This window comes from Notolabrus celidotus, chromosome 7 (genome assembly GCF_009762535.1).
Source record: "Notolabrus celidotus isolate fNotCel1 chromosome 7, fNotCel1.pri, whole genome shotgun sequence".
NCBI lineage: Eukaryota > Metazoa > Chordata > Actinopteri > Labriformes > Labridae > Notolabrus > Notolabrus celidotus.
The window spans coordinates 3,769,039-3,785,920 of NC_048278.1; the positions used below are offsets into that span (position 1 = coordinate 3,769,039).

Here is a 16,882-nt window from a genome sequence, read left to right on the forward strand (position 1 = left end):
CGAGCCGTCACTCCTTTACACATTTTATTTTTAGGCGACTCGAAAAAGAGAGAAGCAGCGCCGACTGTTTCTGTGACAACCGGAGCAGTTTCAGGGTCGTGTTTGTTTCCTGAGATACGAAGCATTTGCATCCATTATTGGAGGACAGGAGCAGGATGCAAGCCCAGATCATCCTACCTGTTTATGTATTAATAAAGCAAGTCCTATAAATATTAAACTGTGTCGACCGCTTCGACCCAAGAACATGTAACCCTGGCGTTTTCTCTCCAGTCGAGCTGATCTAATCCATGTTGATGTGTGTGCTCGCAGTGATTCTGAAGCTGCCACTCGAGGCGATCAGCACTCTTTCAGTTGGTCTTATGTCAGAGATGCAAAGAAACTGCTATAACAGACTTTAATACTCCGACATAGTGAGAGTATATTTTATATAACAGACTTCTTTCTCTGTTTTTTCGTCTTTGGTGGGGAACAGAATGAAACTTCAGAGGAGCAGAAGTGAGCGAGTAAGAAAGACAGTAAGAGAGCTGAACATCTCCTTCACTATCCACCAGCTGCTCCACCTACACACTGGGCACTGGGTTCAACACAGTCATACACACACACACACACACACATACACACAGCACACAGAGACCCACTGCACTACTTTATAAGCCTGTACGTTCCTTAGGGAGCTCTGAAGTCTGAATGTCATGGAGCTCTGTGACAGAAAGGAAGATGGAAACTCCGGCACCTTCGCACTGCTGTCGTAGAAATAAAGCTCAAAGCACTGAACTCAGGATTTCACCGACATTTCATGACATCAGAGTCTCAGGTAGCCTGACACCAGTGCCGTAGAATTGCATATGGACCGTAGGGACGTGTCCCTACCAATCTGAAGTGATGGCTGAAATGTCCCCACCAATATTAAGGTTGAAGGGGAAAAAAATGTGCTTCATGCCACACATAAAGGGTTTCATCCTTTCCCACTTCGGCACAGCCTCCCAAATACGTCTTTGAGACCGGTCTGTTTTTTGGTTGGCTTAGCTCCCTGTAGGCCAGTGCTTCCCAAACTGTGGGGCAGCGCAAAGGTACGACACTTCAGGAGAGCAGAGCCACACTCGTCAATGTAAAAATCAAACCTACGCACTTGCCTGATACACAAAGACGTGCTGTTTCTTCTGCAGCAGATTATGATGCTGCATGATGATTGGCTCACCAATGAAAGTAAGACTCACATTGAAAGTTGCAACACTAACGCAAATCACACAGAGGAGGACGTGATTCGTGCACGGAAAGTTTCACCTGAGTTTAAACAATGTCAATTCCAGCAATTAATTTGTTTAATGTTTCTCTAAAGCCAATCAGCTTGTAGATTTTGACTTCCATGGGGGGCATTGGAAATGATCATTCAGAAAAGTATTAACAGAGTTGTTTTCTTCCTCTCTTTCAGACACGAAAATTTTAACTTCTAACGAATCTGCATCACGAGTAGAGGGCCGAATCTTTGCATCGCTTCAGGACACTCTTGAGCTAGCAACATTGTTAACGTCATCAGCCATATTGATTGGGATCCACAAAAGAAAAACTAAAAGAAATTAAAACCACGAGTTTAAGCTAGCTATGGCTATCATTCCTCAGAGACATCAGAGTCTCAGGTAGCCTGATACACCTTGATGTGCAGTTTCTTCTGCAGCAGATTATGATGCTGCATGATGATTGACTCACCAATGAAAGTAAGACTCACATTCAAAGTTGCAACACTAACGCAAATCACACGGAGGAGGACGTGATTTGTGCACGGAAAGTTTCGCCTGAGTTTAAAAAATGTCAATTTCAGCAAATACTTTGATGTTTCTCTAAAGCCAATCAGCTTGTAGATTTTGGTGACTTCCATGGGGGGCATTGGAAATGATCATTCAAAAAGAGTATAAACAGAGTTGTTTTCTTCCTCTCTTTCAGACACGAAAATTTTAACTTCTAACGAATCTGCATCATGAGGTTGTTTAAAAAGAGGGCCGAAAACTTTGCATCGCTTCTGGACACTCTTGAGCTAGCAACATTTTTATTGTTATTAGTCATCTCAATTGGGATCCACAAAAGAAAAACTAGAAATTTAAAACCACGAGTTTAAGCTAGCTATGGCTATCATTCCTCAGAGACATCAGAGTCTCAGGCAGCCTGATACACCTTGACGTGCTGTTTCTTCTGCAGCAGATTATGATGCTGCACGATGATTGACTCACCAATGAAAGTAAGACTGTCGCCGTCATCTGTCTTTAAGATATCTGTTAGTTTTCAGGAGGTTTGACAGATTTGTTCCTGCGTTCTTGGCTTTGACTGTTTTTGTGCTACTTCCTGTATTTGTTTGAAGCAACCCAGCAGACTAAACAGAGTTAGATACAATACTTACAATACCATACTTATATGATACGAAACTTATGATAGAAATGATAGGATACGAAACTTACATTGCGATACGGTACGAGATGATAGGATACTTACGATCCGATACTAACAATACGATATGAAACTTATAATAATAATAATAATAATAATAATAATAATAAATTTTATTTATAAAAGGGCTTTAAAAGATTCTCCAAGCGCTTTACAGGAAAATAAAATTATACAAAAGATAAGCAAAGGAAAACAGTGCAAAAAAAAATCAATCAATTCTAGTTTAAAAGCCTTTGTAAATAGGTGTGTTTTGAGTCCGGATTTGAATTTGGTGAGTGAGGGAGAGAATCTGAGGTGTTGGGGGAGAGAGTTCCAGAGGGTGGGGGGCAGCGACAGAGAAGGCCCTGTCCCCTTAGGTTCGGTGCTTGGGTTTGGTGAGAGGGGTGAGGAGGTTGGCGTTGGTGGAGCAGAGGAGCAGAGGTTGCGGGAGGGATTGTATGGCTGCAGAAGGTCGGTGAGGTAGGAGGGAGCTAGATTATGGAGGGCTTTGTAGGTGATGAGGAGGATCTTGTACTGTATTCTTGAGGGGATGGGGAGCCAATGGAGGTTCTGGAGGACTGGGGTGATGTGGTCTCTGGAGTGGGAGTGAGTGAGGAGGCGTGCAGCTGAGTTTTGTATGTATTGTAATTTGTTGAGGAGGGTATTGGGTGTACCGTAGAGGATGCTATTGCAATAATGGAGTCTTGAGGTGATGAAGGCGTGGATGAGAGTTTCAGCTGCAGTGAAGGAAAGGGAGGGGCGGAGACGGGCGATGTTTTTGAGGTGGAAGAAAGAGTTTTTTGAAATATTGTTAATGTGTTGTTGAAAGTGACTGATCAAAAATGATACCAAGGTTACGGATGTGGGTGGATGCTGAAACAGTGGAATTATCAATAGTGAGTGAGAAGTCTGGGCAGGTGGAAGTGAGGGATTTTGGGCCTATGATGAGAATTTCGGATTTATTACAATTGAGTTTGAGAAAGTTTGTTTGCATCCAGGAGTTTATTTCAGTGAGGCAGTTTGTGAGGGTGGTGTGGGAAGCAGCGGTGATGGATGTAGTTGAAATGTAAAGCTGGATGTGATACAATTTGATACAAAACTTATGATACGATACGAAATTTATGTTACTATATGGTATATGATACGATTCTTGCAATACGAAACTTATGATATGATATAAAAGTTATGATAGGATACACTGTGATACGATACTTACGATAATTATGGTTTGGTGCAATATGACATGATGCTTTACAAAACGTACTTTACGATATGATACGGTGCGACAGGATACGTTATGATACGATGTATAACTGCTACAAAAGGTTTATTTTTATTGTAGTTTGTCATTTAACATCTTGCATCATTGACTGTTGCATTGTTTTGTTTTGTATCTCATAATTAAATGTATTCTACTGAATAGAAACATGTTAACATTTTAATTTTATTTTTAATATATTTCTAATTTTCCTTTTCTTTTCTGTTTTATTATATTTGTCATTTTAATTATGTTATTTTATGCCTGTCTGAATGTTTCCAATGCTTTTAATGTTTTAATGTAAAGCACATTGAGTTGCCCTCGTGTATGAAATGCGCTATACAAATAAAGCTGCCTTGCCTTGCCTAGAACTCTGTTTTTTCTTTACTTTACTTTTTCATTGAATTTCACGTAGTAAACAGATTCATCTTTCAGTGGATAATAGCATACTAAGGCATACTGATGCCATGCTCAAATATGTGGTGGTATCAACATTTGACATCTTTTTAATATATGCTAACAGTACCAGAGGGAGTTAAACTAACTTTATGTACCAAAAAACTTCAGACCAGAATCTGCTGAATCTGTTCAAAGGAGGACAGAGCTAGAATATCTGGGTTTTATTCTGGAGACACAAATAAGAAACACTTGAGTCAAACCTGACCTTGGTCTTTTGTTGACACACAAAACATTGTGGGTGTTTCAGTGTGTACCTCTCGGTCTTTGTGCGATCATGAAAGTCTGTATTCGTCAAACAAACACATTGTTGTATAAAGATAGAGACATTTCTATTCTTACTTTTGTCTTCCCCTTTTTTCTTTTATTCACCAGGAAACAATGAGGTGATATAACATGAACAGGAAAAACAACAACAAACCTAGAGACACAGATGTTTCTGAGGTGTGTGTGTGTGTGTGTCAGGACTTTAAAAAATGTCCTCCAACGACTATTCCCTCTGACAGGTGACGTTTGCTCCGAGCCACTACTGTCCTGTCAGAGAGGATAGAGGGAGGACGAGATAGAGATGAGTGTGTATCAGTGTGTGTGTGTGTCTGTCGCTGTGTGTGTGTGTCGTCTCTGGATGTACTCTCTCTTTTCCACACGGCAGATGCCTGATGGGTATTTGCCAACATCTTTCAAGCGCTGTGTCTCTCCGTACACTTGTCTTCCTCCATCCATCACAGAGCGCTTGTCTCTCAAGTGAAGAAACACTTTCTGAAGCTGACCTCCACCGAGATGTTCGTCCCTGCCGTGTTTCTACCCCTGATCAGAATACGCAGCTTCGGCCTCCTAACGCACTTTGATGCATGTTGGAAAATTATGAAAATGAAAACGTATCTCTGACTTTAGATTTGAGAAGTGATTGAATTCAAATGATGCTGCTCTCTTTTGATGAACAAAGATGAGACAACAGGATAAAATCTGTTCATGAACCATGCTCTTATGAAACCGATCAGCTGTCACTGAACGTCGCCGTGGAAGAAACAGACGCTGCCCTGCTTGTGCGTCGTCTGTTTCTCATCGTGTGATTCAGACGACCCTTATGGGGTGAGACCAAAACTATTACGCTGCTGATACACCCTCCCATACGCTGTGACATAGCGTCCTACATGGGATTCGACTTACTTTCTCTCATCTTCAATCTCTCTCTCTCTCTGCACACAAACAGACGCGCACGCCTCTGCACTCAAGCATATTAAAAGAACACTCAGCTACTTGAGATGGTAAATGAATGCCCGCCTGTATTAGGAGTTGCGCCATGACTCTCTCTCTCTCCCTCGTTCTCTAACTCTCTCTCCCTAAAGCTTGCATGAGGAGCTTTCTGTCTTTGTCACAGCGTTGTGAGCTTTCTGCTTCGTTGGGATGAATCGTAATTTAATTTTTGAATCTGAATCCAAGTGGAGAAGAAGACAATCTCAATTCTTCAGCTCAGGGTTCAGATTATTTTGTATGCTTTAAAAGCATCATCTAGTTCATTTGAATGCCTTATTTTGATGAATGTGTTATGATATACCAGGGGGTCCCAAAGTGTGGGTAGGGACCCCTTGGGGGGTTGCGGAACACAAATGGGGGGTCGTGGGATGTCTTCCAGAATGTGTTTTTTTGTTTTTGTTATCTAAAAATTATACATTTTACCTTTTATAGTAAAAGATATCAACAAAGATAGTAGCTGAACTTTAAATAAAACCTTGAAAATATAAAATGTAATGAGTTTTCTGCCTTTCTTTTCTCCAGATGACTCCTAAGTTTAGTGTTAGTAAACAGTTAATTATCAAAAGCATCAGTAGCAGCAGGTTGATTCATAACAGCACAGGAAACACAGACACATGCTCATATAGGTAGGGTCATTTTCAGAAGTGGGTAGTAACGAGTTACATTTACTCCGTTACATGTACTTGAGTAGTTTTTTCAAAAAATTGTACTTCTGAGAGTATTTGTTTTGCAGAGTACTTTTTACTCCTACTCAAGTACATTTGTGTTAAAAAATATGTACTTTTACTTCGTTACATTGGGCTGTCCAGTCGCTACTTTTACCGTTCCTTTTTTTCTACATTTTATATGTTTTATACTCAGCCGATCTCTCACGCGGCTCCTTCTGATCCAGAGCTATAAATAGCCTCAACACTGAATGAACGGAGAAGTAGCTCCGCCCCCGCCTCCACCTACAGCTGGGGAGAGAGGCTGCGTAATACCTGCGTCCCCTTTGGAGGAACATGTTTACCCTGTACCCAAAATCCGGACTCTCTCATAACTTCTAAATGACGAGGAAAAACAGTCACATTATGCGCTGCTTACTTTGTCTATACGGTGGAAATCTTGAGCTTATAGAACAATTAAATCTTAAAAACATGTCATGGTGAGTTATCAGTTAGGTAAGCTAAGGGTCAAACTGGTTAATATTAAATCTTAAAAACATGTTATAGTTAGTTATCAGTTAGGTAAGCTAATGATCATACTAGTTAATATTAAATCTTAAAAGCATGTTATAGTTAGTTATCAGTTAGGTAAGCTAATGATCATACTAGTTAATATTAAATCTTAAAAGCATGTCAAGGTGAGTTATCAGTTAGGTAAGCTAAGGATCATACTAGTTAATATTAAATCTTAAAAACATGTTATAGTTAGTTATCAGTTAGGTAAGCTAAGGATCATACAGGGTAATATTAAATCTTAAAAGCATGTCATGGTGAGTTATCAGTTAGGTAAGCTAATGATCATACTAGTTAATATTAAATCTTAAAAGCATGTCATGGTGAGGTACAGTTAGGTAAGCTTAGGATCATACTGGTTAACATTAAATCTTAAAAGCATGTTATAGTTAGTTATCAGTTAGGTAAGCTAAGGATCATACTAGTTAATATTAAATCTTAAAAGCATGTCATGGTGAGGTACAGTTAGGTAAGCTTAGGATCATACTGGTTAACATAAAATCTTAAAAGCATGTTAGAAATGTTGGAAAGTAATCTAAAGTAACTTATAAGAACAGTAAGGTAGCATGCTAATAAAAACAGCTGCTTCTGAAGCCCAACAGTCACCTCAGAGAGATTCTTCAGGACTGAGTTCATGGCCTTTTTAAACACAACCAAGTTGTTATAGTATTTTCAAGTTATGTTTTTAAGTAAGATGTACTGAAAATAAGTTAAAGGTTAAAAAAGAAAGTTTGGAAGGCATAGATATATTTTTTATTGTAATGTTGGAGTATTAATGTTCTGGAGTTCTGATGACATCTTAGACAGTTTGAAGTTCTAGCTTGTTTTAAAAAATGAAAGTGGGTACATTAGTTTGTGCACATTGCAGCTTCTCTTTCTTTAATGTTTGAAAGTAAACCATGCCTAACAGCATTCATTTTGGCATTTTCCTATTTATGTCACTTTATTAAAGGCAGTGAGCACTTCACATTGTTATTAGCATTTCCAATACAGTACAATTTTATATATGATACTACTCACAAGTTACTCATTACTTGAGTAGTTTTTTTTTAGGTACTTATTTACTCTTACTCAAGTACTTATTTCTATGAGTACTCTTACTTCTACTTGAGTAACATCATTAGAAAGTAACAGTACTTTTACTTGAGTACTGTTTCGGTTTACTCTACCCACCTCTGGTCATTTTCTGCAGACCAGCTAAATGAAGCCACATTGAATCACTTTGAGGGACACAAGACTTTGGCACCTTTGTTTTGGGGGTCGCGGGCTGAAAAGTTTGGGAACCCCTGTGATGTACTGTTGAATTTATAGGTTACAAACTTACGTAATAAAAAGACAACATAACCTTTAAATCGAAAAACCAAAATACACTCTTTTTATTTGTCCTCATACCAGGATGCTTCTTGCTAATAAATGTGTCTTTGTAAACAAACCTCAAAGCTATTTTAAATTCACTGCTAAATACATAATCCCAAACACACGCCCCCTATGCACGTGTTGAGGTTTTATGAGATGTGACAAAAAACACTAATTGTTTTGACACCAAATTAAGAAAAAATAATTAAACTGAGAAAATAAAAACATAAACATCCTAAAAAAGTCTACGTCTGAAGTCCTGCAGGCAAGGAGAGGAAAGACGGGCACGCTCAGTCAGACTCTGCCTCTCGTTTTATACAGATACAGTGAGTCACAACTCGTCTGTGTCGCCATCATACTATGTGTGCACGAGTGTGCGTGTGTTTACTTGTGTGTGAGTCCTCGTATCCCATCAGGCATCCACAACCCTCCCTTCAACCCTGTTGCAGGACTTCTGTTCAGTGACTAATTCCTCCCACTCGTTCTCTCCCTTCCTTCATTCAATGCTACCATCACCATTAATCAGCAGCTTCTTCCTCGACCTACTTTTCCCATCATTCCCTGCTCCCTCCGTCAGCTGACAAACTAACCTGAGTCAGTGTGTGGATTATTTTATTTACCTGCAGGAGACGGGTGCACAGGGCCACAACGCAGCAGGGTAACAGATGTAGATAATGCACAATGAGGTGTCCATAAAATAATCTCGAAAATTGCTTAGACTGCCGAGGGAACTGACACTCTGGGATCCTGTATCTCCCTCTCTCTCCTCTCTGCCTGAGCTCCCTTGTCTCGTAGGTTCCTCTGGATCTCTGCTGCTGTGCACGAGCCAGACTCCATGTGTTACAACTACTACTATCTGTCTCTCCACTATCATCTCTCTCTCTTCATCTCCCTCTATCCCTCTCTCCAACACAGTCTCAGCAGATGTGTGTCTAACATGAGTCTGGTCCTGCTGGAGGTTTCTGCCTGTTAAAGGAAGTTTGTCCTTGCCACTGTAACTTGCTAAATGCTGCAAAGTGCTCTGCTCTTTAAGATGAGATCAGACTGAGTCCTGTCTGTAAGATGGGACTGGATCTGATCCTGTCTTGATGTTGGGTCTTTGTTAATAATAGAACATAGAGTACAGTCTAGACCTGCTCTGTTTGGAAAGAGTCTGAGGAGAACTAGTGTTGGGATTTGGCGCTTTATGAATAAAGATTGATTGATTGACTACTTATGAAATATGCTGTATGGGCTTTCAGATATAACTTGAGAACTGGAGATATTTCTATTGTGGTATTTCTGTAGTCCACAGTGCAGCACTTGTAGCACTTTGGCTCAGACATTAGCTAGAAAGATAACTCAATGAAAGTCGAATTTCAATGTACATGATTAAGCGGCAGCTTGGTTGAATCATACGGCTGTTGAGCAAGAGAGGTAGGTGGGTCTTCCCCTCCACTTGGATACGCCTTTTTGACCGAGCCGGGAAAAACGGGTTCCAGAGCGGCTTCAACTCTTTGCTGGTCTAGAATCGCAAACAGCTTACGCCAGGGACGAGGGGCAGGGTTGTCATGATCAAAATCACAAACCAAACGTGTTTCCGCCATTGTCCTGCAGCCAAAAAATAAAACAGACTAATGGGTTCAAAGGCGAAGCAGCGGTCGGAGGAGGAGACAAGCTGCGGTTGTCCACCATCGTTGTTGTTGTGAGGTAAAGTTCGCCCAAGCGCTGATGGGAAAAGCGGTCACGTAAATCTGACGTCATGACGTGCCTCTTCCACGGGTTCGAGCAGTCGCAAAAACAAACGGTGCCGCGTTGGCTCGCCCAGCCCGGAAATACAACCCGCTTTACGTTGGTTGAAAAGTGGTATAACTGAAGAAACAGCCTCAGCTAGTGGAGCGAGGCTGCACCACAGCTTTGACACAACATATGCCCGACATATCAGGCCTCCTGGGATATAAATGAGAATTCTTTATGTAACCAACAAGAAATTCTGGAGGCAACTAGAAGGGGTGAGAACATTTGAGCATCTAGTTATCTGAACACACACACCTCTTATCATGAACTGTCAGTTTCACAGAAACGTCTCTGTAGGTGTTCAGTTCAGTTCAAAGGAGGTTACTGAAACACTCCAGCTGGTCAGGATCCAGCTCTCATTCAGAACATGACATAAGCTGCCCTGACACTCATTCTACCACAAAGACTGTGACTCCTGGAGCCCGTTAAATCGATGCAGAGGCTCTGATTCTCTCAGCTAGGTGCAGCTGGTGTCATGATTGCATTTCTGTAGCTTTCACAGTCGGATGAAGTGAGACTGAGCGAGGATGGGGCGGAGGAAGAGAAGTGGATTTATGATGCTGGGTTAGATTCTAGTGAGGGGTGAGAGGGAGGTAAGTGATGATGTGGAAATGGACTCTGAAAGTCATCGTGTTACATACCAGGGCGAGATGGAGGTATTGGATAGTTATATTAAACCAGTGGTTCTTAGCCATTCTCATACAGATAACATAGTCAGTGTTGGTGTATGGGCTTAATTTGGGTCAAATGAATGAAGACAGGCAGCCAGTGTGATAAAACTGACCGTGAGGGTCGGGACCCCAAGGTTGAGAACCACTGGTTTAAGCGATGGTGGTCACAGGTAGCATTCAACACTGTTTTTTCCTCTCTTCACACCTCTCTTATCTTTCACCTCCACTCTGCATCCACACCCAGACACATGCATGCATGCACCGTGCAGAGGACATGCACGTCTGCATGCATCCACCTCCCTGCATCTCCAGCCTGAACAGATAAACGAGCACAGACGCTTTCCTCTCTCTCTCCGGTTATCGACTCCCCCCTACACACACGAGCAGCAAATAGACACGGAGATGAGGCGTACATGCAAAGAAATCTTCCTCCCCTGCTTTTCTCAACCTTGGTTGTTCTTCATCTTGGCTTAAACCTTCCCACACACATACATTAACTCACACGCACACACACATACAAAGCACACACAGCATTTCCAGGACACCCACTCAGCGGGAGACTACACAGACAAAGAGGTCAGGATTCACCTTATCAGAGGAACTGGAGCCCTTGAGGGGTGACACAGAAGAGAACTACAATATTTAAACTGTAAGGGACACACACTCTCACACAAACGCACACACACATCTTCTGTTTTTAAATTACATGAGCTCTGTGTGAGTGTGTGTGTGAATTTTTAAAGACATGCATTCGACTGAGGGTGGAGGTGGTGGAGAGACGCAGCGCTACATGATCGCATGCAATCCCAGAGGATTCCCAAACTACTCCCTCCTGAGCAGCTTAATGTGAGCTACATGCTCATGATAAATGAAGGTTACATTAATTATACATCACTATGAGAGGCTGGGAAATTACTAACGGCCCATAAAACACATGCTATAAGTAGCCGAAGCCTGGAGGTATGTTTTCCCCCCACAGAGGAGTCATGTCAGGGAGGAGGTATTACACCTCACATCAGACTCTGGTCGACATTAATGTCTTGATTCTGTCTCTTTGTGTAAAATCCTCAAACATTATGATGCTTTTACAGTTCCTCTTACTCGCTGTCAGTGTGGAGTCACTAAAAACGATCACATGTTGTTTATTGTGTTTCTTGTTTCTTACCTTCTCTTCATTCAGCAGTCAGTACGTTACATCAGCATCTCCACACACATGCACTAAGTATGTGCTGTGCTGTATTATGACAGGCACTCAGGGCAACAACAGCATGTATAAATCAAATGGTTTTAGAGCACTGAATGCAACTTTTATGTCTTGATCAGGGTGTGTGTAACGACAGAAAATGGTTCACTTATGGTATACACCTGTTGAAATATTGAACATTACATTAGAGCAGAATTAAGCTCATGTTTCAGGCTTTATATCGTCCCTCTAACAGCTCTGTAGCACCTTTATGTGATTTACAGCAGTGTTCATTTTGGCAGCTATTTTAGATTGAGTCTTAGTCTTTGCCTTTAGAAGAAAATGCCTGTTAGTTTTAGTCACAGTGTATTCTTTGGTTTTTGCCAAAACATTTTCTCTCTTTAAATAATTCATGTTGTCCATCAGAATTCAGTATATGGGTTATACTAAGTGTTAAAATCTTCCACATTTCACTCTTAACACTTTTGCTTGTGTAATATCTGAAGTGCAGCCTGGCCCCCTGACTGTATTTTGATTCTCTTGATTCACAGATAAAAGCCATGAAAGGGCTGTATTGCACATTTATGACGGTCCCTGAATGTACCTGCAGTGACCGGCGCACTGGACAGTCAGTTCACGGCACTCTGAAATGCATCTGCATCTTTGATGACTAGGAGTTGATCCAAACTTACTAAATGTGTCTGATGTTTCACCAAACTGGATTAAATCAAGCTGTAGATTAGGAGCTTTTTAGAGTGAAAAAGTCAAACATCAAATATTAAACAGACGTCCCCCGGTTGTGTCTTTGTCACTAACGCACGCCGGGGGTAAAAATCTTTAATGAAGATGAGACAGATGCATGGAGGTGAGGAGAGCTGGTTCATAAAGCACACCTGCTGCAGGTAGAGACTGAGCCCCTCAGATAATAACTCAGCCTGACACAGGAAGTCATCACTTTATCTTTAAAGACGCACAGCGGGGGAAACATGGATTCTTAATGTCCGACGATCAGTCACTAATGTTTTCGTCTCTCCATCATCTTGTTAACAAAATCAAATCATTACGTTTGTCAGAGTATTTATTATCAGTGAAGCACTTTAGCTCGTCATAGTCTCTTTATCTAAAAAAATGAGTCCTTGATGAACATTTATCGTCATAATTCTCCTTAATGAAATTAACACTGATTTACAGCTCAAACACTCATAACTCCTCTCAGATCAGTGTCTTTGAACCCCTCACTTTAGCCCCTCTGTCAGCATCGCTTCACTTCAGCTACTGTCTCTTTAAGACCCCACAGCATTCTAGAACCCAGCATTCCGGAATGCCAGGCAACAGTGTTGTGATTGGCTGATTTTCAAAACTGCCTACAATACTAGCAGTCTGTATTGATTCGTCCAAAATGTATTATGAAGTATGTAAACAAAGGGAAATTCGTCATACGCCAAAAACACCCGAAAGTCGCACTGATTCGGAAAAAAACGTCAGTATGCAGCGGACCAGTCTCACTCACATACTGTTTCCCACAATGCACTTTTTTCTCCATCTACGGCTAGTGGACTCAGCTTTTAGGTGCATTACCACCCCCTACTGCGTCTGTTACCTTTACAGTGAAGTAATGTGAAAAAAAACAACTTGTTGTGCTACTTCAAGTCGTTTCAGAGAGAATACCTATCTCACAGATAACTGCTCATTTCTGTTAAAATTATGAATTCCATATATACCAATTATTAACTTTGCTAAAGCTATACGTGGATGCTACAGAGGTCGTTGTTTACGTTCGCTTTCCAAAACCAAAAACCGTAAAGCCTGACTCAGCATCCCGCAAAACAGATCTAACAGAACAGACATACTACCTGCATGCTACACTCGAAGGGAGGATATAGCAGGCAATTTCCAAAACAACTATTCTCTTTTTAAAATGACGAATATGCCCTTTTAAGGAGATTCAACTGGTGATGTCACAACTTTAGGTCACAAGTCTCGTTGTGATCTCGCTCAAATCTCGTGTGACTTTGTGAACAAGGCGTTTAGAGCAGCCTGCGGTCTCGTACTCCAACACGTTTACCTCACAATATGAAACTTTATCCACATTTAGTATCCAACATTTTAACACTAAATATTTGTGTTTAAAATATGAAAAAGACACTAACTCTTTAAAGCGAGTCACTGTGATATGTTGTTTAACCACCTACATCTTACGTGTCGTCAACTGAAAACTAACAGCAGTTTTCTTTATTCTTCCTTGATGAAGAGGCAGAGGCTTAAAAAAGTAAAAAAACTGAAGTATTTACTGAAGGATTGAACTAAATCATAGAAATATCAGTGTATTTTTAAAAAACTTCTGTTCGTAAGGCTTTGAGTAACACGCCTCTGGACTCACTGACTGCACTACACATACAAACTAACAGCGAGACAACTATCATGTCTTTTATCTTCTTCTTACACAAGAAGCTTTACCTTTCATTAATCTTTAATGTCTTGGTAAAATTATTAATGAAGATGAATCTTTTAAAAGTCCTGTGGGCGTTGTGTTGTAGTGTCGTGGTTTTAAATGCTGTTTCAATGGACGCACAACATTACTGCCGACAATATCATCTCTGTTGCATGCCCTGTTCTGAACTCCTCTCAGATGTTACCCAAGTTCAACTCTAAACTCAAAAAAAAAATCTGCAAATCAGCTGATGATGGATAGATTATTAAAGCATCATGACAGACGTGAAAACGTTTACACAACTGTTAAATGCAGATTCTGTTCAGATTTCTACTTTCTGCATCTTTGTTTGGTTTCATTGGAACAGAATACATTTAAAAATGCATATAAAAGAAACAGACAGTATGCACAAATGTTACGTTCTGAGAATATAAGTCCATGCCTTGTATTTCACTTTAAGGGTGACTCAACATCTTCTCAATTTCTTTCATTCACTCAGAAGAAATAAAGAAAGTTTTAAGGCCACTTAGTCGTGACCTTAGCTTCATAACTTCCCCGGACAAACCAGACCGAAAGGCTGAGGTAGAAAACAAACGGTCGAGAACACAAGCTTCCCGAGGGGATCAAGAGGGACAAAAAATGTCTTGCCATGAGAAATCTGTTTTGCAGTGATGGGCACAGTTGTACTTGTTTGTTTGGATGTGATCACTTCAGAAAGTTGAACATTTTATTTATTTTTTTTAACAGACATGACTCTGTAGTGGAAGTCATTGCATTAAAAACAGACATGACTCTGTAGTGGAAGTCACTGCATTAAAACAGACATGACTCTGTAGTGGAAATCACTGCATTTAAAACAGACATGGCTCTGTAGTGGAAATCACTGCATTTAAAACAGACAGGACTCTGTAGTGGAAGTCACTGCATTAAAAACAGACATGACTCTGTAGTGGAAGTCACTGCATTAAAAACAGACAGGACTCTGTAGTGGAAGTCACTGCATTAAAAACAGACAGGACTCTGTAGTGGAAGTCACTGCATTAAAAACAGACAGGACTCTGTAGTGGAAGTCACTGCATTATAAACAGACATGACTCTGTAGTGGAAGTCACTGCATTAAAAAACAGACATGACTCTGTAGTTGAAGTCACTGCATTAAAAACAGACATGACTCTGTAGTGGAAGTCACTGCATTAAAAACAGACATGACTCTGTAGTGGAAGTCACTGCATTAAAAACAGACATGACTCTGTAGTGGAAGTCACTGCATTAAAAACAGACATGACTGTAGTGGAAGTCACTGCATTTAAAACAGACATGACTCTGTAGTGGAAGTCACTGCATTAAAAACAGACAGGACTGTAGTGGAAATCACTGCATTAAAAACAGACATGACTCTGTAGTGGAAGTCACTGCATTAAAAACAGACATCACTGTAGTGGAAGTCACTGCATTAAAAACAGACAGGACTCTGTAGTGGAAGTCACTGCATTATAAACAGACATGACTCTGTAGTGGAAGTCACTGCATTAAAAACAGACATGACTCTGTAGTGGAAGTCACTGCATTAAAAACAGACATGACTGTAGTGGAAGTCACTGCATTTAAAACAGACATGACTCTGTAGTGGAAGTCACTGCATTAAAAACAGACAGGACTGTAGTGGAAATCACTGCATTAAAAACAGACATGACTCTGTAGTGGAAGTCACTGCATTAAAAACAGACATGACTGTAGTGGAAGTCACTGCATTAAAAACAGACAGGACTCTGTAGTGGAAGTCACTGCATTATAAACAGACATGACTCTGTAGTGGAAGTCACTGCATTAAAAACAGACATGACTCTGTAGTGGAAGTCACTGCATTAAAAACAGACATGCCTCTGTAGTGGAAGTCACTGCATTAAAAACAGACAGGACTCTGTAGTGGATCTGCTTTGATCTGAACACCTTTGCTTCGTGGGATTCTAATTGGACTGTAAACGCTGCAGCACATGCAAAAAGAAGTCTGGCATGGATGCTGTGTTGCGAACTTGAAAAGCCCAAAAGGCCGTCCATTGTATCTAAAGGCTTATATCCATGTCAGATGATAGCTGTAATTTTTGTACAAGTGGATTTATCAATATAAAAGATGGGATTAGGAGAGATGAAATAAAACAACCTCAGCAGGACCATCAATTTAAGGATAGGACATCGAGACAAGTGTAATTTGCAATGTGGCCTTATTTCACTCAGCTCAACCTTGTTATCACACTGAGTGCAATCATGATAATCTTATGTAGTGAAATTAAAACCTGAGGTGGTGAGGAGCAAAGTGTAGAAGCAACATCTCTTACCACTTTAGGTTTGAATGGCGGCTGGATCTCTCTGTTCTCCAGGCGTTCCCAGTCAATGCGTCTGAAGAAGGCGTGTTCCCTGATGTCCCGCTCTCCCTCGGAGCCACAGCCCAGACGCTTGGACGGGTGTTTGGTCATCAGCTGCTCAGAGAAAGACACAGAGAGAGGTTATTTAGTGTACAGTCATTCTGAATCACTGCGGTGAGTCATCTGATACAGAGAAGGATTTTAAGTTCTCAATAATGATGAGCGTTTTAAGACAGGAATTCATAATTCACACAGTTTTATCTTCTTATATAATGTTAAGAAGAAGCACAACACTGTTCTCTGTGTGCAGTTTTGTATTTTTTTGTTTCTCGATTGCAAAAACACAAAAAGCATCAACATTTGTCATTTCTGTTTCTCCTGAAGTGGTCAGTCATACTGCATAATTAAAAACTCTCACTCCGTCTGTTTTCTCTCTCTTCTGTGATCTGTTTCGTCATGTGTTTCTTTCCTTTCTAGGTCACTGAGTGACAGTCAA

General features: G+C 40.6%; 1 protein-coding gene across 1 annotated transcript in view; it reads right to left on the reverse strand.

Annotated features, from left to right (window-relative positions):
* Positions 1-16,882, reverse strand: part of prkcaa (protein kinase C, alpha, a) — a 174,936-nt gene that overhangs the window by 5,500 nt on the left and 152,554 nt on the right. Inside the window, exon 16 of the mRNA XM_034688503.1 lies at positions 16,360-16,500. Coding sequence (XP_034544394.1) covers positions 16,360-16,500 — 141 coding nt within the window. The remainder of the gene's footprint in view (positions 1-16,359; positions 16,501-16,882) is intronic.